This window comes from Protopterus annectens, chromosome 1.part2 (assembly GCF_019279795.1).
Source record: "Protopterus annectens isolate FY-2018-M chromosome 1.part2, PAN1.0, whole genome shotgun sequence".
NCBI classification, from domain to species: Eukaryota; Metazoa; Chordata; order Ceratodontiformes; family Protopteridae; genus Protopterus; species Protopterus annectens.
Window position 1 is genome coordinate 1,021,558,919 of NC_056727.1, and position 24,265 is coordinate 1,021,583,183.

Genomic DNA, 24,265 nt, shown 5'->3' on the forward strand with positions numbered 1-24,265 from the left:
GAACTCTAATAATGTAATTTCCTTTTCACATGGTTATAAGTCATACCTCTGGAGCTCTTAAAACTCCCCTTAAAACTGTAGTCAGAAAAAGATTTTGAAAAAAAAAATCATTAAGTATGGGTTATAAGCAACAGTTTTAGAATAAAAAATATGATCAAAGTGTCATATCCATACCTAAACAAGTATTTTTTTTTTTTTTTTTTGGGGGGGGGGGTAGGAAAACAACAGTTTCTACTTTTGTAAAATTTAGCCCTTGACTCAATGGATAATAGGAGGTTATTATTTGTAATGGAATATATTATTTTAAGCAAGTAAATTCGGAATATTTTCATGGTAATTTGTATTTGAACATAGGGGATCCCAAATTAAATAAAATAATTCTTCAGAGATGTATGGTTCCAGTTGTAATGGAAATATCTTGTTGATTATCTAGACAATAATTATTTATCACCCATACCAGGAAAAAAACTTTCATCCTTTCCACACAGATGCAATTTGTTAATATATTAATAATTAAAATTTGTAGACCACTAATTGGAATAGATACAAGATGAAAACTGTTGTAAATTGTGAAACAGAATTATTTTAGCGTATTTGGTCTGCATATAAATGTTGTGACACTGGAAACATGGTAAGAACCTCAAGGTTAGAATACAGCAATGTATACAAAATATTTCCCATGGTGGTACTATTAGGGTGATTGCAAAACATTTCATTCATGAGAATATTATGTATTATGAATTTCATAGTTATAGCTCTGATGTTTGTAATTAAATTACAAGCAAAATAAAAGGTTCTGGTGAAACAAGAGTCAAAAAATCTCATGACTTCAGGTTTGACCAATCAAAAGGCAAGATAATGTATAATTCCTTTCAGATAACAGTGTCCATTCCAGCTCTGATCCACTAATGTTCTCTGGTGCACCACTGTCTACAAAGGGTATGCACCTACTTCAGTCTGAAACTAAGGCCCTGTGGGCCTCATGTTTTGCAGTCCTCTGAAACTAAAGAAAGCCCTGCTGACCTCATATTTTACGGTCCACTAAAACTAAGGCCCAGCTGACCTCATGTTTTATAGTTTATCCCAGCCTTTCCAGTGTATTGCAATCTATTTCTTGAGTCACTGTTTAGGATTAGGTCTTATTTCAGAGTTTTCACATCCCACATGGGAAGACCAGTTTTAAATTAGGAAAGAAAAGAACCACATAAACATTCTGCAGTATTTAATTAAATACAAAACTCAGAGATGCAAAGCTTTCAGGTTTCCCCTTCTTCAGTGCTTATTCAAATTAATTACAATGATTAACACTTAAATAGATAAAAGCCATAAAACATGTGACACAGTCAGCAAATATTAACAAACATATATAAGAAAAATGTTTAAAACATTAAAAAATGTCTACATATACATATTATCTCTATTCCTCTCTACTCTTTGTTTATTATTAGTCTCACCAAATAGTGGTACCATGTCACGCAACCCCCTAGGTACTACCCCCCGACTCCAAATAGGCTAAGAAACTTAAACGCTGCCATTGAAGTTGTTTGTAGGTTTGTACCAGCTGCAAGATTGTTTTATTTAATTCATCAGTTCCTTGCACCATATTTCCCTGATTATTAGGTTGTGATAAATCTAAGATTCAAATCATGCTGTTCAAGCACTAGTATTGTCTACTTGGATATTAACTTAGAAATAATTGAAGGAGAATTACATACTGGTGTGCACAAAAAAATGGTACATGCAAATAGGTATACGCATAGACGTAGTATGCATGCCCCCCACATTTTCAAAGATATTGTTAAAAGTCGACTTTGTAGGGTGAGCAGGCTTAATACTAATGAAGAGATGTACACCAACCAAGTGACATATATGATAGAAGAATTTGTAGAAAGGGGATATAATAAGTAAACTGTTAATGAAACTGGAAATGAAGTTAGAGAAAAAAGATCGGATGACATGGCACCACTATTTGGTGAAACTAATAATATACAAAGAGTAGAGAGGAAGAGTGATAATAAATTAAGATATATAACAACCTTTAATACTAGGATGAGGGAGATAGAAAGTATTATATGAAAAAATTGGAATATATTACTTTCTATGCCAGAGGTGAAACAATATATCACAGAGAAGCCCTATTTTTCATATAGGAATGAGAGGAATCTTAAAACAAAGATTATGTTTTAAAGACCTGAATCCTAGATGTAATAAGGTCCATACTTCTATCAAACAAGGGACTTTCCCTTGTTCTAACTGTAGTTGTTGTTTGGATATTATTACGAGTGTTCAATTCACCCACCCCTTAAGTAATCAAGTATATAGGTTTCAATGCTATGCTAACTGCAATACAATGCAAACAGTATATTTGGCAACATGCACAAAATGTTCATCATTTTACATAGGAAAAAGCAATAGGAGACTGAGAGACTGCATAACTGAACATAAATCAGAAATCAGGAGGGGTGTTCAAACTAATGCATTGGCAAAACATATAAGTGAGAATAACATTGAGCATACTTTTAAATTTAGAGTTATTAAAGTTATTAGCAAGAACTCTGGGGGGGGGGTGATATGAACAATGAGCTTGAAGATGCAGAATATGCTTGGATTACAAGACTGCAAGCTGACATTTATCCTGGAATAAATAATGCAGTCAATCCGAAACCAGTTTTACATAAAAAACAGAAGATGCATTGAGTTGAAGTATTTTAAAAGATTTTTTACTTTGTAAATGCATTATATATGTATATGTAGACAGTTTCAAATGTTTTAAATGTTTTTCTTGTATATGTGTGTTACTATTTGCTGGCTGTGTCACATGTTTTATGGCTTTTATCTATTTAAGTGTTGATTGTCGCAATTAATTTGAATAAGCACTGAAGAAGGGGAAACCCGAAAGCTTTGCATCTCTGAATTTTAGATTTAATTAAATATTGCAGAATGTTTCCGTGGTTCTTTTCTTTGCTAATTGATTTGTTTTACTGAATGCAGTTAACCACAGTGGTTTCATTTTTTTATTTGGCTAAGACCAGTTTTAAAACCAGAAGTGACTAAAATTAATGATCATGAAAGTTCTAGGTTAATAATTACACAACTGCTGAAAAAAATTACAGTAAGCTCATGTATGCAGCAGTAATCAGTATGAGATGACAGGTATAGGTTTCAGCAGTTAATTTGAGCACAGGGATCATCAGGCACTGCAGCCATTGACAACGTCACTGTTTTACTCTCCTTACACTTAACAGAGTTCTGAACTGGCCAGCAGCAAAGAGGAGGTTCACTTACACATCTCTTGTTTCCCTGTTCTGTTTCTTCATACCAGCAGTGTATAGTGACCATAATGTTATTTATTATAAATTCGTCTCACAGATCACCGATCCTGCTTCATATCAGACTACCCCCTTTAGACTCAAATTCACTTCTACTGCTGCTGCAAGATGACCTCTGGGCTGACCTTTGACCTGAAGGATGCCTTTTCTCTAATGAGAACTTGTTTACTGGTCAACGAGATTAAAAAAAAAAATAAATTTCCAGGTGATATAACTACATGTGCAGCCATTATTAGTTCAGGTGCCTAATATTCAGCTTCTTACCCATTATTTCCAGTGCATTTCTGATGTGGGCACATCCATGTCAGAAATTAAATGAGTAAGTCATGTAGCTGAAAGTCAGCAAAAATTCTACAGAAGTAAACTGTTGACTGTTGTATGGGGTATCTGTTAAGTGATTTCACTTGGAAAAGTGTATATACATTTAGGAGTCCTGACTAAATGTTTATAGCTGAATGAATCTTGGCTAACAGTGTGGGCCTCATAAGAGCCACCCACCTATACGTCTCTTTCCCAATTGGTTGCTCTTTGCTGTCCCATGATTTATTGTATGAAAAAGGATAAGAAATATATCCTCCCTCATCCTTTCACACTATTGCATTTTAAATTGTTTATGAATGTGTTGTGGAAAATATAATGTAAAATCCAAAAAGGCTACAATAACTTGTATTGGATATATTTTACACAGACCTGATACATTTAACTTTAAATAGTATACGTAACATTTATATGTGTGCGGTCACATGACATTTTGTTAATGGAAGGCAATATGTCAATACACTAAAGATTCTTAGCTGAGATAGATGCAAAGCTGTGTGGCCTAGTGGGCTAATGCTCTATTTTGCAGTTGACAGGGTCCTGGGTTTGAGACTTGGCAGTGGTGAATTTTATCCATGTATCCAAATGGTTAGAGTCATGGCCTTATGTGCAGTAGGTGTGGGGTTTGAATTCAGGGAAGGGAAATTAAGCAATCATTTTCTCTGCTGCACAGGGGCTTTGGGTGCTGACTTGTCTAAACATAGCTAGGCTTATAAGGGCCTCAGGGCCAATAGCCTAGTAACTTCCTATAATCCTTCCTATTCTACACAATGAATCTGCATGAATTAAAAGGCTGTGGAAAAATGTTCTCTGGTGTCTTTTTCATTATTGCCAAAACTTTGTTTCTTTGATACAGCATTTAAAATGATGGAACCATCACTTTTCTGAGAAATAACATTACGGTGAGTTTATTATTTCATTAAACATGCTAAAGAAATGTTTTGATATTTAATGAATTTGTCCATCTGGATGTGTTATATATTCATGTTTATTATTGTATCGAATGATACCTAACACAGCAGCATAGTGGCTACATTGTAAATGCATACCTACCTATATATGACTATGCCTATGAACCACCCCAACCCTCCCCACAATCCTTTTCAATTATAACCACTTATAACCCCTTCAAGTCCCCATTATCCAGACTGGATGCCTTCTTTTCTTATGAGTCATTCTGCTATCAATATAGGAAACTCTTTTTTCTCTCTAGTAGCTCCTTGATACACTCCCACTGCTCTGTTAGATATAGGCATTTGCAGCAAATCTTCTAGAATGAAAGATGTCTGCTCTTCGGTAATATCAAACCTCTTTGTCCTTCCTGCTACCAGTTCCACATTACAGACCTCTTGGCTCTTACTACACCATCGATGATTAGAATTATTTCTGCAGGAGGTGGGAAAACTGGCTTGGGATGGAAACAAGTGAGAAGCCAATGCTACTTTTCCCATCTTGGCAGAAGGTATTGGCAAAGTGCCACCACAAATGCTTCACCAAAAGGAAGGTCAGTTACTGCAGTTTTTGCAATTCATGGAAAGAAGACTGGCAGGAAGTGCTAATATCCCATGGCTAGGAACTGTAGTTTTGCAAACGAATAATTTTGCACAGGGTTCAGAATAGGTGAATTGCACTATTCTTTCTGGATAAATGGGGTGAGTTGTTAGGGACATACAACATTTTTTAAATTCCTCTTGGTGGCAGCCTCAGTCTTTGGCTCCTACCTCCCTCTCTCTTCATATCTCAGGATGTGTTTGTTGGAAACAACACAAGGGTCTCTAGGAGATGGATAACGTTTGATGGTGAATGATAGGGACCAAGAAGTATTAAGAAAATATCTATACTTCTGCAGACTTTCTTATTTCTATAACAGCTTTTGTGCATCACTCTTTGGCATTACAAGGGTCAAGGGTTTCCCTCACCTCCAGACTTCCTTCCCCTTTTGAGCATTTAGAATATGTTCTTTTTGTAGGGGTCTTCATTTAATCAGCTCTACCTTCCATTAAAATGCCCACCATTCCTATACATCATTTGGAAAGAGGCAGGCATGTTACAATATTAAGATCTCATGGAACTACAATTCTTTTTTCTTGACTGATGGGCACTCATATCTACTAATCTTGTCATTATCCTATGTTTCTGCATCAGGCAGCTTGTTTACTTTTGTTAACCAACAGAGCTGCTAGGCCCATCCCTGGACTCTCCCTTACTTTTGTTGCATATCCTTAGTCTCTCACACAGTCTGCTTTGTCCCTTCCAGAACATACATTGCGGCTCCTTCATTTCTCTTTCTCACCCATTCTTCTCTAATTACGCTCATTCCTTCTAGCACTGTATCCCAATTGCTATTCAGCTTTTTGCATGTTTCTAATAAGCCTACATGCTAGGACTTCTTAGAAGAGCACATCTAGCCAATGATGCATTTTGTTCTAGAAGCTGTTTTCTCTGTATAACACCACATTTCATTTCTGCCAAGTTTTCCATGTATTATCTTGAGGTTTTTGTAATTATGATGTTCCATTTGATGTTCCACTGAACTCCTTCCTATATCATTCCAAAGCAACTAATAGAATAATATACTATAGCTGTTGCTCTCGTAAACAGAGGCACACTGGGTATATGGCATATAAACTCTAATCCTCCAAGACACTCCACTGTTTGCCCCAGTCACTCCAAACCTTCTTTCACCACAATTCTCTAATAGGGTTTGATTTTAATCTCTTTCTGAAAATGTCAACTAACTCATTTACTGTAGGGCGCATACACTATAAACATGGCTAAAAACAAATCAAGCCCTTGCTTTTCACACATCACCATGCTTTGACTTGCCAAAAATCTGCATTCTTTTCATTGTGCAAAAGCCAAATTCTTCAAAGGGGTCAGTGTGAAATGCTATTCCTCCTTACAGTTAAGCCACAGTAACTGCATAGTACAGTATATTATACAATTAGCAAGAGGCAGGCAACACAGCTCATTTTATGGTGGCATAAGGACTTTGTCCCCCTAATGAACAAACTCTTTCATTCTTAGATGCAACAAACATTTATGCAACTTGTTTCATTTGACATCTATTCCACAAGGGGATATGGTTCCATCTAAACCCAGGACTGTATTGCTGTGCTTCCTGCTTGTACCTCAAATAACACATTGTATTGTTTGACATTTATATCACTACAACTGAGCAAAATAAATACTGCAATCACCAACTTGTGGCACTATATACATAATTACAATCTGTTCATCATCTGTAATACACCACAGCCTCTAAGTGCTGTTAAAAAACAGTAAAGCAAACATTTCCAGCACTTACTTGTGAATGTGATGTTGAAGCCCCGTTTCGCTGTGGAATGATCGGTTTGGAATTCTAATCTTGCCACATGGCTGCTGCTTGTCAGAGGTGATGGTACTTGGTTTCCAGAAAAGGTTCCTAAAATTGGTGACTCGGCTTTCCCACCATCTTTCACAACTAAGAAATCAAACTGTGGTTCCACATCAAAATCATTAAATGCTAGATGAATCCGACTTTCTGATTTGGCTATAATAAGCCATACACAGTTTAGAAGGTTCCCATATTCCTCTGGGTAATTTGGGGATAGAAGGATACCAGATGGAGTTGTAAAGTTGAAGAAGCAGGCAACTGTAAGAAAGAAAAATTATAAACCCATAAGTATTATTTTAGTCATTTTTTTTCCTTGCAGAAAGGCAGTTTGAGGTACTCTTTTTTTGCAACAGTTGAGAATGATTCTTCATATTTAATTAAAAGCACTGTTTTTACATTACCTGCATTACTTTTTAAATGTCAGGTTGTATATTCTCGTCACTGAGTTATGTAGCTGGTGTCTGAATGCTGCGTGTGCCTGATATGTGGTTATGAAGCAGAACTTATCAACTTTTCATGCAGTTTTTATTTTCTTGCTGATTTATACAAGTCTACATCCTAAACTATAAGGCTTACATACAATGGCAGAATGCCATTCATCTATTTCACATTGAAACAAGAAAGTTAGGAGTTTGACATGCAATAAAGGGCAATCTCTTACACACAGAAGTTGCTCTTACCTGACAAAATAAAAAAAATTGTAATTATTCTAACTTTATTCATCAATGGATGAGGTAGAAAAAGGAGAATTTAAATGCAAATCATATACACATATTGAAATACAACTGTTGTTTAGTGTCACAAATTAAAATATTTTGCAAAATTATATTTCTTATAGGTACCTATAATGTATTCCACATTAAAACAAAGCTATAGTCCTCATATGACATGTCACTCTGTAGCAATGGGAAATTGTAAAGTAATTAAGAATATGAATAATTAATTTAAGGCATTAAATTTAACATTCTGAGTGAAATGTGCAGTATATTAAATTTATCTGACTCTAAATTCTCATTTATTCCACCCCCAGCTTATTATCTCCTCCTCTCTCTCCCTTGTTAGTCACAAACATTTTCTTTTGTTTTCCTCACCAATTTCTGGCTTGTTTATGCCATAATCTAATTGTGTTTTAGGATACCTATCCATCTTTTCCTTAGAAACAAATGTACACAAATTCATTTAATCTTCATAGCTTTAGTTGTTCATAGGTGAATACTAGGCTAACAATAACTAGGGCCCTTATACTGTAAGCCTAGCTGTGCAACCCAAATATGATTCACTAATTTGACTTATATAGGGGTGATTTATTGAATGCCTCTGTCCATCACAGACATTGGCACCAGATCAGGGTTGAGTTTCCAGTTACCTACCCATTTTTCCAAGTTGCACTTAAGTAGGGATAGGGTGGAACTTTGCTTCACATGGATGGGGAGCCTGTTCCAGTAAAAGAGAATTCTCTGAGAAACATGTATGTCTTTCCAACATATCATATTTATGTTGTAAGCAAAACTTAGTTTTTTTAATTTAGTAGTTCTGATGCTGTTTGTTTTGTGGATGTGCAAGAGGCTCGTCAGACAGGATCCATGGATACTGTGTATGCCAGGACAGGATCACCTCTCGGAAGCCTGTATGACACTGAGTAAAGAGACAAGACTTTGAGATGATCAATGCAGACATTGTGTTTACTTCCTATATTCTTTTTGTAGGCAGCCTTTGAGGACATTTCAGCTCCAGCATGTGTCTGGTTAGGTACTTTCTGAAGGGGGTATTATAATCTATGATGGGTCTGATGAGGACAAAGTGCAGTGGTTTAGTGACCTCTGTTGACCTAAATGCTGTTCCCTTTGTTATAAGTTGAGCAGCACAGAAAGATTTTCTTACTAACTAGGACAAATGTTGGTTGATGGCTTGGTTACTGTCTTATGAGTTCCCAGATCCGTGTCTAGCAAATCAGTTTTGGGGGTGTTTTATTGATGACGTGATTAACCATGATGGCCAACTTCCCAAAATCTACTATAATGTATTTCTTGGTATTGATTTTTAAGCTATGGCTTTGGCAATTGTCTGTGTTAGAAGGGTATTTTGATCTTAAGGGATCTCAATGACTTTAATCATCTGTGAACTTGGTTAGCCAGAGGCCTTTGGCATTGGCTTTAACATTCAAGAAGTAGATGCCAAAGAGGAGTGGGCCTAGCAGAGAGCCCTAGTGGACTCTACTAGTGACTGGTTTCTTTGCTGCACCAACTCTAACCTCCTGGGTCCTATCGGTAAGCCAGCTAGCTATCTAGTGTGTTATAAAGGGGTTTTACCTACTTCCATAAGTTTGTTGACAATGCCTGAATGTATTATTGTATTGTATATTTTTGCCAGATCTAGATAGGCAGTATGCACCTTTGTCCCCTCATCCATTGCCTTAGTGACCATTTCAAAGAAGTCCACTAGATTTAGTAAGAGACCTTCCTTTGGCAAAGCCTAACTGGGATGGATCCAGTGTCTGGAGATCTCCTATGTCATTGTTAATTCCATGATTATTCTTTCCATAACTTTGCAAATAGGACTAGTCAGACTAATGGGTTTCTAGTTTCTAGGATTTGTTGAAGGTTTTTCTCCTAATGGGGGGGGGGGTGACCATTGCAGTCCTCCATTCATATGGCACAAAGCCTGTTTTAAGACTAGAATTAAGTAATGACTTCAGAGGTCCAGATAAGTTATATTTTATACTGCTCAGGAGACATTCTGGTTTGTTATTGGGGTGCATTGAGGTTGAGTTCTTGGCATTAGCAAGGGCAGCCAGTACATGCTCACTAATTACAGTTGGAGGTCTTATGTTTGAGGGTATTTTTTGGGTATGGTTGGCAGTGAGAGGGTGGGGGTAAATCTGGAATTGAATGAGTCTGCTAACACGTTCACTCTGTTTCCAGGCTCAACTAATTGCTGTGTGCTTTCCCTGAAGTTTCTGACATAACCTTACTAGGTGTTATAGTTATATTTCACCTGGGAGGCTATCTTTACCTCATAGTTGGCTCTTGCTTGATCTAATTAGCCATCCCTGGTGCTTTTTAGTTTGATAAAAAAGTTGTTTTTTTTTTTACTGTATGGGAATTACTGTTCCTGATTTCTGCCATATTGTTTTCCTTTTATTGTATATCCTATTTAATTTGGGTTGCCATCAGGGCAGTTTGTTTATGGTGATAGTCTTGGGCTTACATCTGGTAGGTACAGCACTCTTTATGCAGCCATTCACATGGTTTTACTATATTTCTGAGAGCAATTCATCATGGGCTGCTTTGTTCTTGGGGTTTGGAGGGAAATGGATTTTGGCAGACGATCATTTAATAAAAGATAATTTATATTGCAATAGTTCCTGTTTCTGTTAGACAAAAGTAATTGACTTTATGTAACTTTTTCATCACATTTATATACAGTGTACTGTAACTTTAATTACTTTTGTATAGCTTCTATTACTAGTCTTCAAACTAATATGAGCTTTGATACAGTCAGCCAATCACGTAATCAAACTATAAATAAAATATAATAAAATAAAATAAAGCAAAACAAAACAAAATAAAGCCTAATGTGGAATACTAAAGAAGCAGATTTGATTGTGCATCAACAGGTAACAACTTGACTCAGAAAAAGCATCTAGTAGTGCTGACAATATGAATAGTCCATAGATCTTCAGACACACATTTTATGTGTTTCATGATTTGATATAAGGTGTGATGACCCTCCACCTCTGGGCCAGTAATTGAGGACCCTCAATTCTCACCACTGGCACCAGTGGGGGATGTTCACTGGGAGGATAACAGATGCACACACAGTATCTCCAGATGCAGCTCTCTGCAACAAGCACAATCAAGCACTGGCCCAGCTATAGAATTGACATCTCAGCTGAGTGTCCAAATCAAGACCTCCAGCACCTTCTCTGTCCAACCAGTGCTTCATGTCCCTGCCCAAGTAGCTCACACACACACACACACACACACACACACACACACACACACACACACACACACACACACACACACACACACACACACACACACACTTGAGGTTTGATTTACACACACACACAGACACACACACCTGAAAAAGTAGTTATGATCACCATAAGACACTCCTGGCAGCTACCATAAGGCACTCCCAAGGGTACCCAATATACTGAGTAAAATTATTATTAATAAAAATGGTAGTGTGCCCAAGAACGAGGCTATTAGGAGTGGCCCACACAGTGTCACCAAATAAATATGCAAATACTCTCAAAATGTAAATATCTCTACAAAGATCAGCCACAATGAAATGTTTAAATATATTTAATCAGAAATAGTAAAAGAACAAGAAAATACTAAGTAAATATTCACAGTGACATTAGAGTTCAAAATCACAGGAAATACTAAAAATAACACTGAAGGACAGGCTCAGACAAATAAAGAAAAAACAATATTTAAACTAAGCTTCACTATATTCTAACAGAATCACTATTCCCTGATTACTTAACAGAGCAAGGCAGATGATGAAGTGAATGGTCTTTCTTCTATCAGGCCCAAGACAGAATACAGAATGCCCTGTCTCACTAAGAGACTTCTCAAAATAATATGTAAAATATTACTTCTGGGATAACTTGCAGAATGACACCACTTCTGGTCATCTGGCATCTAGTTCCCATGCAAACTGCCATTGCATGGAAGCTGACAGGACTTAGCACCTACCTGTAAAAATACACACACAGGGGCTTTTGCTCAGATCTGTAGCAAGTGCTGGAAGTCATAAAACAATTTCATACCGCCATGATTCCACAGTAGTAATTAGTTCACCCCAAAGACAATACATAAGCTTCCTGGTACAGACTTTGTGCCTCAGGCTGCATTGAAACCTGTGAGATAGCACATTTATGGCCTAGCCCGTAAAATGATTTAATTTCTGATATGTTTTAATGTTTGCTGGACTGAGGTTAACCTTCCAGTTTCCTCTGTTAAAACATATACATTTAAACAGTTACAATATTGCATGTAGATTTCTGTTCTCTCCAGTAGGGCACACTGTGGACACATTTCAAACACAAGCACTTTACAAATACCTTTTCAACACAAATATCTATACAAATCAGTTTGATATATACATGACATACAGTTCTAATACATCTGTAACACAAGCATCTTGTATAAATCAGTTTGATATTTACAAATGACATGATTATTTACAAAATTCCAGCTAGCTGTGCTGGCAGTACCTCCTATCATCACATAAGACACCTTTTGAACTTCTTTCAGTGTTAAATATAAGGCAGATTTTCAACTTTAGCTTCAGTGCTAGCTGTGAGCTTACTTTATATAACAGAAATTACTAATGTAGGAATATTCTGTCTGTGTTTAGGTAAGAGTTACTGTTCTTGATAAAAGCATTAATGCTTCAGTCTTAAACTTGAACTTAGTCTTAGTAGACCAGAAAGGGAATGTGTAACAAACATCCATACAAAGATAATGAAAAAGACCAAATGAGGACAGATAGAAAGACAGACAAAAATGGGAATGCAAGAGAGTGAGACAGCAAGGGAGACAGCTGTGGCATAAACAAATGAAGCTAAAAGGGAAAATAAAAGAGCAAGGTAAGGGGGAAATGAATAATCAAAAATGTAATATTATATAAAACAAACACACACACACACACACACACACACACACACACACACACACACACACACACACACACACACACACACACACACACACGTTATAATGCTACTCTATACATTGCTAATTGTAAGTTACATGAGGTTCACAATCGATGAGCTTGACCCCCTGATGTTGAATTCTCTAGTCACTGTTTCCCATAGCAAATCACTGCCATTGGGGTCTCTATTCTGTGCTAACAATGATAACAACTGTCTGCGACTCCCCCTATAGATGTGAAAACATAGAGTTAATATATATGTTAAGAATGGACATTCAGAGGGTAAATGCTTCACGTGATTGATGCACAGGGATTTTCTCCTTACAAAAAGATGTTTTTATCTGTACTTTATTAATCTGAAATCTCATCTGGTGTGCTCTGTCCAGCTGCATCTGCAGCAAAAGCAAAATAGATCATCATCTGTTAGGAAATGAATGCTGACCAATAACGTTAAACTGAAAGATATGCATACTTTTAACCAAAAGACATTGCTTATAAGCAAATACTAAAACCATACAGTTTTTGACATGTTTGCTACAGCAGGAAATTTAAGGAAAAAGCCAGAATGGGCACCAGAATACAACAAATAATTTTATCAAATTCATAGTTCATAGTTCATATATTGTTGTGGTCTCATAACAAGTGGGATCTTTGTCAATCTTCTGATTGTCATTTATTTTCTTTTGTTTTATACATGGAATAAAACAGGTGATAGCTTGTTATATGGATGCCAGATGACAAAAACATATACATATTCAATAGCAAAGCTTACAGTTAATGGTTAACAAAAAAGTATTGCTTTGATAAATTGTTAAGGTGGGTTAAATGTAGAAATCCTCTTTCTGGAATTATACTCCTGTATAGAGTATACTTTATTGTTTTGTTCTTTGAGACAAATAATACCTATTCATAATTAATCTCGTTTTCCTGCTTCATCTACTAATAAGTTATCCAGAAAAATACAACTACAAAAAAGATCACAGCATAAGAAACACTCTTCCTCCTGCTCCCATGCATTTAACTATGAGAGTTGCATACCTTTTAACCTCTTAGTGTGAGAAATCTGGACAAAGTCTATAACAATGGGGAACAAAACCCCAAAAATAAGGTCACATTTTAAATATTGCTCTTATAAACTTAGGAAGTTGCTACAATAAAATGTTATGTGTTAGCATGTATTTTCTGGAACATATGAAGTCTGAATCTGAAATGTCTATCATTACTTAGTGGCTTCAATCCTCAGTAATCAGCCAGAAAACCATGGATTTTATGAGAAACAGACCAAAAATACGAGGCAAAAATCTGAACATTCTGCAAAAATCTGGTAGGAGGAATGGAGGGTTGCCATCAAGTAGTGATTTGGTTGGCTATAAGAAACAAACTGATGAATTATGTCCCTGCAACTTCAGCCATACAGATGATCTAAAACTAAATGTTCTAAAACTTCACTAACTAAAGATAACAAAAACTTTTGTGAAATTTTAGCAAACAAAGCTTAAACCACAAAAAATCTTATTTTAACACCAACATGACTTATTTTAACATTCAGAATAACTGACCTCAAGAAGTATCTATAAATTTTATTTCAATCATCAGTGTCTTACAGTCCAGAATGGAAATATCCCCATCTTTCATGTACCAAAAACAACAGACAACACCATCCTACACAGCCCTATCATCCATTTCCACAAAAGCACATGCCTTACTCTCACTGCTATCCTCCTTTCTTGTACCACCAAGCAGGAGTCAGGGCTTGAACATCCGTATCAGTGGTAAGATAGTAGGTGTTAGTGCACATCCCACACAACTGCATTCCCTCACAGTGTCAGCTCATGCTCTGAATACTGGTCTTTTTGATTCTCACCTTCTTCTCTCATCTCTCCATCTTCTGGCATATGTAGCCTTATGTCCAACAGCTAGTAGATGTTTCTCCCTTCAGAACAGCCATGCCAAATAAAAGCAGTATGAACATTAGGGAACACAGTCGACACCAAAACGACAATCACTAAAATGCATACAGCCAATTGATGATAAAAATCTGCACTCAGCAGGAAAAATTAAAGCAAATTCATCCCAAAGAAAACCAAATCAATGTACTAAGCTTTTGCTTCCCTTGTTGAAAGTGCTTCCCTTGTTGAAAGCATAACTACATGACAGTCCACCTCTCCTTCCAACAGTAATGTAACACCCTGTTTTGGAAGCAAAGCTAGCGAGTAAGCTTTAACAAAATGAATGATGTACAGTGGGACAAATGAACACAGGCCACAGGGTTCTTGCTTCAATGGAGGAATGAATGAGTCACATGGGTACAAGAAGATGGAGTCATTGGGTAGATCCTGTGGACCGCCCCCCCCATCAAAAAAAAAATAGAAATCATACCTCTTGGCCTGGCTTTAGATAGAAATAGCATCTTGGTATAACCATCTTTGATCCACAGGGTCATCAATTCGAAAACATTCTTGTCTTCAAATACTTATTTAGTTAAAGTTTTCATTGTTATTCAGTCATTATTCAGATGAACTTATCAAGAAGATACTTAAAAATTCAATGTCTGCAACAATGCCCCAAATCTTGTCTGACGTAAAATTAAGATGACTGTTAGTAACAAACTCAGATTCCCTAACTGTGGTGTACCCTTTGCATATTTACTATGTGCCTGTTAGTATTACTAAGTCACTTAAAATCAATGCCAGTGTTAGCATTTTGGGGACCCCAACCAAATGTCAAGTTTGGGGGCTCGCTAGGCACTTCCTTCAGAGTATCACCCTGTCACTGCCACCCTTCTGAAGCAGCCTTTTAGTTCATATTACAAACTTTTAGGAGTAGTACACACAGACTGACCTGTAGCTACAATACTCTTGCATTACAACAGGCCTGTGTACCACACTATGCTGGCCCATTTCACAAAGGGACATTCACGGTTACTGGCATTTTAGTTACAACAATGATACATTATAGCAACTCTAAGTATAGTTCTTAACTTAGGTTAAATACTGTCTATATGCTTTAAACTGTATTTTAATTTATTTGCCTTTTACATAATCTTTTCATCCAATGATGGCTTGAACAGAAATTATGATTAAGGAAAGAAATTCAGCATTGCTGTTTAGCTTAAGTTTTCCTTACATCCTTTCAGTACACCTTTCCTGAATAAGACAGCACAGTAATAACCATTTAGGATATGACCCAGATTTGACAGGGCCAAAGAAGCCATAGGGTTATAGGTGTTCTGGGAGGCATTTTAGAGCATGTTCACAACCTTTTAAGCCAATGGTGTCCTAAACAAAAAAACGTGAGTAAGAAAAGAATTTCAGGCTTCTGTTTTATTTCAAGGAAGCCATAAGTTGTGCCCAAGGCTTAATATTTAAAGATGATGAAATAAGAGCTCACAACAAACTAACCAGCCATTTGTTGTCTGGATACTTAGGTCCAATCTGGGAATACGGCCTGCCTCTCAACCCCCCTAAAAAACAACAGTCACTGCTTATGCATTCCTCTGGTGTTAGACTGAGATGAAAACAGGGCTTCAAATTGCCACAGTCATGTGTTTCAAGTGAGTGTTAACATACATATACATTGCATGCCTCCTCACTTCTCATCCCTAACCATCAAAGGCAGCTACCTCTATACGTGCCTGATGTGAAATTGAAAAAATAATGATTACAGTAATGTATTCTACTTTGTTTCTCCTAGACAGTACACTGCCCCTACACAAGCTATAGTAACCTTCTTTGTACAGCTCTGAGATCTGTGAGAAAAGTAAAAGAAACAATAACCACACTGTCCTCAGCCCAAACAAAATTTGTAATGACCTTATGTGCAAACCTCAATGGTTTAATGGTAATGAAAAATAAAGAAGTAACCAGAACCCCCCCCCCCCTCCATAACCTACAGCAGCTTTCTGTACTGACACATCTAAGCAGGGCTGGTTTAAGAATGGGTGCAGTTGAGAGCAGAGGCCATTATCAGCTATATCCTAACAGGATCAGCCCTGTTCAGGTTAAAGAGAATAATCAGAAAATTAATACATTTTTTTCTCATTTTTCCCCAACCAGCAACAGCTTTTGTGGGGCCCTCAAACAGTCAAGGATGATTAAGGGAGCCCACTTTATCAATTTATACAGTCTAGGGAGTGGAGACTACCAGACCCCTTGAAGACTGAAGTGTCTGAATGTTCTGTGATATATTTTATGCATTACTTTTGAAATGTAATTACTTATTTTTCACTGATACCCAGAAGAATAACGTACGAGTCATGGCATTAGTAGGCATATGCAGAGAGAAATATCAGTAATAATTTTTACAACTACACACAAAAGAGATAGCAACACTAGGTTTGTACTTATTTCACCAAATAACAATACATTGTGCAACACTGGCACTCCCACACCACATCAGTGCCTGCTGTTTAGCAACTGTCAAACAGCAGCAGCAGGTTTAAGTCCCTTTTATTTACCTCACTGAAGAGTAATGCATACCTGTCTCTGTCTCTGATTTAACAGACCTTCCCTGATTTTTGGCACATAATTTAAATTTTTCCTTTATAAAAAGTTTGCTTTGCTAATGAATCATTCAGGAGTAACACTCAATAATTCCAGTTATCAGTGGTTTATGCTTCCTATTGTCCAAAAAAAATGAATGCTGATGCAAAAGATGTTATTCTTTTAACTTTTTCACAGTGAATTAGTGTAATATTTAAAACGTGTTTCTGATTTTGGGCCTTTATTCTACTATTATTTTTGGTATTGAGCCAAATTTTTTCTGCAAGAAAATTGAGAGTTGTAGTACCTGGTGTTCTACCAATATTTATAAAACTTCCTGAAAGAAAAAAAAAGAAAAAAAAAATCACTGAAGATCAGAAGCATCTTCTACAAGTTTTAGTGTTTAAATTAGTCACTCCAGCCTGCTGATCTCTCTGCTGCTTATCTTGCTTATGTTCATTATCAGCTTTATCCTAACATGGTCATACTAGAGCCCTGTTCAGGTTAAAAAGCATAACCAGGAAATTAAGACATTTTTCCTCATTTTTCCTATCCATCAGCTGCTTTTGTGGGGCCCCAACATAGTCAAGGATGATGAAAGGGCCCCCTTGCAGTCAAATGTATTGCAGGTATCTAAAGCTGGTTATGTTGTTGGTTTTATTGGAGACAATATTCACCAAGCAGGGTTTAACTAAGCCAGAAGAACTATGTCAGTGGTAAAATATTTAATGGGATTGTAAAACCTGTTACTTGTTAAAACACTTTTTTACAATAACCAGAGATGTCTTTGAATTTTAAAGGAGATATAAATAACTTAGAGTTATCACTCACCTGGTTTATTAAGTATACGCAATTGTTGTACTAGCCTTTGTTAGTGTAACATACATGTTACAAAATACTAAGATAAATAACTTGTTCTGGTTGGGGGCTCCCCAGGAACAGGGGGCCTCCAGCAATCACAGGGTTTGCTGGTACATAAAGCCGGCCATGCTGAAAATATAGCAGAATAAAAGTTAATTTACTCTACATGTACAGGCATCTGCTTCTTTCTTTGATTTATTGAGTAACACATTCTTCATAATCCTGTTTAGCACCTTAGTCTTTAATGACCAGCAACAATGATTTTACTTTCTCATAACTGATAAAAACAACAGTAGTTAACTGCAGGAAGACAGGGTGGCCGCGGTGGTGCAGCAGTTGGCGTTGCCGCCTCACAGCAAGAAGTTCTCCGGTTCGATTCTCAGCTGGGGTGCCTTCTGTGCAGAAATCTGCATGTCCTCCCTGTGGTTGTGGGTTCCCTCTGGGTGCTCCCGTTTCCTCCCACATCCCAAAGACATGCTGTAGGTGGATTGGACACTCTTAAAATTGGACCTAGGTGTGAGTGCGCCTTCTGTGGAAGGTTGGGCACTGGGCTGGCAACTCAACACCATAAAACTCCACTGCCAATCATGAGCGGACAGGTGATCTGCTGTGGTGACCCCTAACTGGGAAAAGCCAGAAGAAGAAGTTAACTGCAGGAAGACAGCTGCAGCACTATTACAGTGCTCAGAACCAGATGGCATGACAACTTGTATCATTTATTTGTTTGATGGTACACTAAGGGCCTGGTGACTTAGTGGTGATAACAGAGAATGCTAACATATCTGAATTTATTTCTTCAGACACCCATGTGCTTTCCATACTCTGACACCAAGGACTGACACAGAACCTCCTTTATCATTATAGAGCATGAATTTGCATCACAACTGAAGTATCAGGGTATATGAGGCAAATATCCACACACTGGCAGCCATTTACATGAATCTGTATGGCATAACTGTTGTCAGTATGGCTGTTCTGTTAAATTATGCATGTAGATCTCACCAGCCTATTAACAAATAGTGCTGTTCTCTACTCTGTTGAAAAGGAATATTGTTTATAAATTCAGTCATAAAACTTTACTGCTATATGACCTCAAAATTCATAAAAACAATAAAGCCAGAGAATGAATGGTTTTAAACCTTTTATTTTAACATATTGTTAAGCAAGCATCCACCCTTGCCCTGAAGATGTTGTACTATGGTAATTCAACATCTCATTCTGTAAAGTCTGTTTGCCCATTTCTCCGTAGTGCCAATATTTGTATCTTTCTATCAGTTAATATTACCAAAAAAAAAAAAAAAAAAAAAAAAAAGAACTTGCATGCCATCCTGCTACGCTTTAAATATTACTTATCATGACAACCCATCACATTCTATTTTGCTTCTATCCTTCTTCAATAGTCAATGTATGCATGGTTTCTAGTCCACCGATATTGTTTCCCTATCTCTCAATATCTTTCATCCCAGCTGCCTTATCTATACATCATTCCCTCAGCTGTGTACCTTGGTTGCACATATAACTGAATGCTTTTTGAAAATGATAGATCTTTTAGCTACATGACACAAAGATTCCTCCATTCACCATGTCCTAATTACCACTGCAAATGCGTGTGTTAGATCACTTGTCACAATCTGATAACATCCAGGGCAGCTCTTTTTGTCCTCACCTCTCTAATAGTTCTCCTTTTTCATGGTGGAATTGAATATACCTAGCTTTTTTAGTAAAATTACACTTTAGCACTGCCACTTGATCTTCTGTGTCTAAATGCCACTAATTAGTGGAAGCTGAATTGATGTAGATGCATGGAAATAGCTATGCAAGATCTGCAGTTCAGCTTGCTTATGAGAGTCTGTGCCATTTTATGTGACACTAAAGTAATGCACTGTGAACTCCTGTTGAATTTTAAGAGGCAGGCTAATGATGTTTTAGACGTATAGTGCTTGAAGACCTAGGCATCAAATTAGGTAAATTAGAAGGCTTATGCAGTATGCAGAACAAAAATCATTTTAGAATAAATGAACACTATTCCCCCTTAAGGCTTTAGATTTCAAGTATGTGACTAGAAAGCTGTAATATAACAAAAAAAAATAAAAATTAATTTTGATTAATTGCTGTGAAATCAATATCCAGTAATACTTTTTGATTACTTGCTAGGGAAGAAATGCAAAAAAAAAAAAAATCTAGTTTATATTTTACACTCAAAAACCTTATGGAATGTCTATATCGACATGTACATGAATTGTGTCAACTAAGATCTATTTTCTATGAATAGTTAATATTTATGCATATTTTAATGGTCACATATTATACATTTAAATGGATGTAGTCAATAAAATATCAAATGTAACACTTCACACTTGTGTAATCATGTTTTCCAGTATGGAATTAATGCCCTGTGAAATTCCGAACACACAGCTGTAGCTAAAGTGTACTTTGCTTATGCAAATTACTGTGACTAGTTGAGACTAGTTCATAGTGAGCTGTAAGGATTGCTCTGCCCTTTTATGCAATTAACTTTGCAGACTGATTACCTAAAAGCCAGTGCTCTGCAGGTGTTGAATTGGGTTATTATATGCAGCATAACTCTCAAAGGACCTCTGCAAAAAGCCTATATTTTCAGCAACAGCTGCTCACTACAAATAAATTCATATACACAAAAGAAAATAATACATTGATGACAAGCCCTTCACACTCTGTGCACATGTATCCTGACCCAGAGCGGTACCTGTGAGTGCAAAGACAGACTAACAGCGTAACTGTAATGCTTTTTTATTACAGTGGTATTTACCAGTTGTTTACTGATCAAAGTGCTCTTCCCAAAGAGCAACATGATCTACTGTTTGTGGAGACGTCGTAGTACATAGCACTTTTTAAACTGATGTTTTCACTTCAGTAAACTTCTTGGTTTTATATTTTATCACATGAGTACATTGTGCAGCTGCATACAGTTGTGTGAACTTCATGCAAATAGGAATCGAAATTCTAAATTATATTTATATTGACAATCAAATTATTTCATTCAGTGTCAGAAAAGACGTTCAAGGAACTTTTTAGTCTGATACACTTTCCACGTGGCTCTGTTCAACATACTAAAGAAGACTAAAAACAATATAATTTCTTTAAAAAATAGAGAGACTATTGATGATGATTTCCTAAGGTTTAACTTTCTTATTTAACAAAACATTGAATGTTATTGAAATGTGCTTTATTAGAATATTTTTCATTTTAAAGATTTACTGCTGTACCATTGCCCACTATTTTTTTAAGTTAAATTGCAAAAAAATAAAGAGTATGAAGTCATATGGCACTTCTGTCCCGTAATTAGTATTGGTGAACTAAAACAAGACTGCATCAATAACCTGGGACAGAAGGGTACCAAAGCAGATATTAGCCCATGTAGCAAGAGGCATACTGTTGAAAGAGAGATGTCAGTAAAATAACTGGGCCTTGGGTTACCAGTTTGCCCCTGCAGTGAACTAGAAGTTTGGTCTATATTTGTTAAGTCTGTTTTTAGAAAGTGACTGTTTCATCTCCAGTTAGTACTGCGGTGGTGGTGCTGCGGTAGCGTTGTCCCCTCACAGTTAGACGTTGCCCGTTCGATTCTCAGTTAGAGCGTCTTCTGTGTGTCGACATGTGTGAATGGGCATTCCTTCATTGAAGGTTGTGTGTTAGGTCCGGCAAGTCAGCACGTAAAACTCTACTGCCAATCATTAGCGGACCGGAGTTCCGCTGTGGCGACCCCTAACTGGGAAAAGCCGAAAGACACAAACTGTTTCATCTCCAGTTATCTGTTTTAGCTTGTATAATTCTAAATTCCTGATTCTTAATTTATGATTTAGCCTGCAGATTCTGAGAAAAGGGGAATGCAAGCAGAAGCTGTAAGATAAAAAGAACAATGCTCCAAAATCTCTAAATCACATGACCTAAAAATTCCACAATGTTTAAATCCTACTTGGTTAACCTCTTCTTATAATACATGGAGTGCCCTTATTGTGCTCCCAAATGAGTAAAAGATAGCCTTGTTATAGTGAGGCACAAATATATGAACTGCACAATGTTTTATTTATGTGTTTACTTGTTTAGTCTTTGTTGTTTGGGTTAGTCCCACTACAGTTAGTGCATCTTTCAAGTAGATAAGAGGTGTATATATATATATATATATATATATACACATATACACACACACATATATATATATATATATACATATACACACACATATATATATATATATATATATATATATATATATATATATATATATATATATATATACAGAGAGATGTAGATATAGATATGTAGATATATACTAACTAGGGGAAATTTGGCCACGGCACCAGGAAAATTATAAGTCTAGGCAATAATGAATGACTGTGTGTGGAAATGTCAGGATTTACACACAGTTGGTGTGGTTTCATCACAAGGATGAAGCCCAAAGTATTTATAAAAAAGTCAGCCATGGGTAAATCTTGATATACTCACAAACAAGAGTGGATTATTACTAGTATACAATTACATTATGTAAGAAAGAAATTGCTTGCCTTTCATAAATGATGTATTTGTATAAGGGCACTTCAGTCTTCTTCTAAGTTGTACATTTCCATTCCCCGTACATCAGTGCAGAAGTGATGGCGAAAACAGAATACCCATTGCTGTTCTTTTTTCTTTTTAACTATTAAAAAATAGAGATTTATGAGGGAAAGTTTAAACATACAAGGAAAATCAGACAGGTTTCTGTTTGTTTAGTTTTGCAGAATGTACCTGATTTTTCGGGTTTACATTATGATGTTGCATGTTCAGAAGAGCGAACGACATATAATCGACCCTATGTAAGAGAAAGCTTACAATGTCGAAACCTCAAAACAGCGATTTTTTTTCCAAGGGAAAAAAAATCACTGTTCTGAAACAAAAAAAAAACAAAACAAAAAAAAATGTAAAACATTACTTAATGTGGGGGGCTGTGTCCCCACACACCCCTACTTAAATATACCAACTCCAAGATTGCACTACAGTGCCGAAAACAGCAAAGTAGCGAAAGCGACCAACCAAATTCTTTCCAAGGGAAAGAATTCGCTGAAAAGCGGCTTCACTGTTTTGGCTTTTTGCGCTTTTCAGTTAGACAAAGATGCATTTGACAACCTGCATCTGCAACAGCGTAATAGGAAGCCAATTTTTCTTATAGTTTGCTCTTTCCCTCAACATCGACAATTTGAAAGTTTGGCTGCTCAATGGTAATTCACCGACCAGACGTTTTTATTGGTATATGCTTAATTTACAACAGGCATGCTGGTTGGAATGTCCAATCAGTGTGCTTGTTTTTGAATAATAATGAACATTTACTGTATAATTAATTTATTTATACCTGGTTAATCTATATTGTGTTTGTTTTTATTACAGTGTTGTATTTTAAGTTGTATAGGTTTTGTCTCAAACATTATGAATTTTAATAGAAAACATTCTTTTTGATAATTATCATGGGATTTTTATATCCACATAAGCTACCAACAAAGCAGGCAGATGACAGCTTAGTTTGATGTCTCATCTTAAGGCTGGCACCCTTAGGAGTGGAGCACCACCTAATGCCATAGCTCTCAACCTTCCATCTCTAAAATGAGGAACACTTGCCCTCATACTGTGGAACAAATGGGCAAAATGTGGAACACATACTAATGGCTTACTAAAAACTTCAACTAGGAAGTTCATAGGGTGGTTAAAATATGTTGGTTTTACTTATAAAAAAGATATTTTAATTAATACATATGATTCATTTTTATTTACAATGGATTTCGAGAAAACAATTCCTAACACTGAATTGTGACAGAGTATTTCAATGTGGAACTTTGAGGAACGTGAACTTTTTAAGACCCCAAATGAGGTATGTTCCTTGTAATGAGGTACACTTGAGAGATATGCCTAATGCAACATTCCAAGGTCAGTACTAGAAAGTGACCCGATCACTCCACCTTCTGTTCTTTCAGAACTAAAGGTAAATGTATATGACCTGTCAAGGCTCTGGATGTACTATATGAGGTTACAACAGTAGTGACTTACATACCGAAATGAAGGAAAAGCTGACAGCAATAAAAAGAAATCCTTAAAAATCGGAAAGCAGTGTTAAGGGAAAAATACGTACACTATGTACAAAGTTTCATTCAACACAGCCTATCTGAATAATACATAATTGTCATGTGCTGACAAATCAGAATGCAACACAAGGATGCAGTTTACCT

The 24,265-nt window shown here is 36.5% G+C and overlaps 1 protein-coding gene across 1 annotated transcript in view; it reads right to left on the reverse strand.

Moving 5' to 3' along the window:
• The window catches only part of LOC122792225 (CUB and sushi domain-containing protein 1-like), a 3,080,606-nt gene that overhangs the window by 2,503,550 nt on the left and 552,791 nt on the right, over window positions 1–24,265 (reverse strand). The window contains exon 9 of the mRNA XM_044059969.1: window positions 6,955–7,281. Coding sequence (XP_043915904.1) covers window positions 6,955–7,281 — 327 coding nt within the window. The remainder of the gene's footprint in view (window positions 1–6,954; window positions 7,282–24,265) is intronic.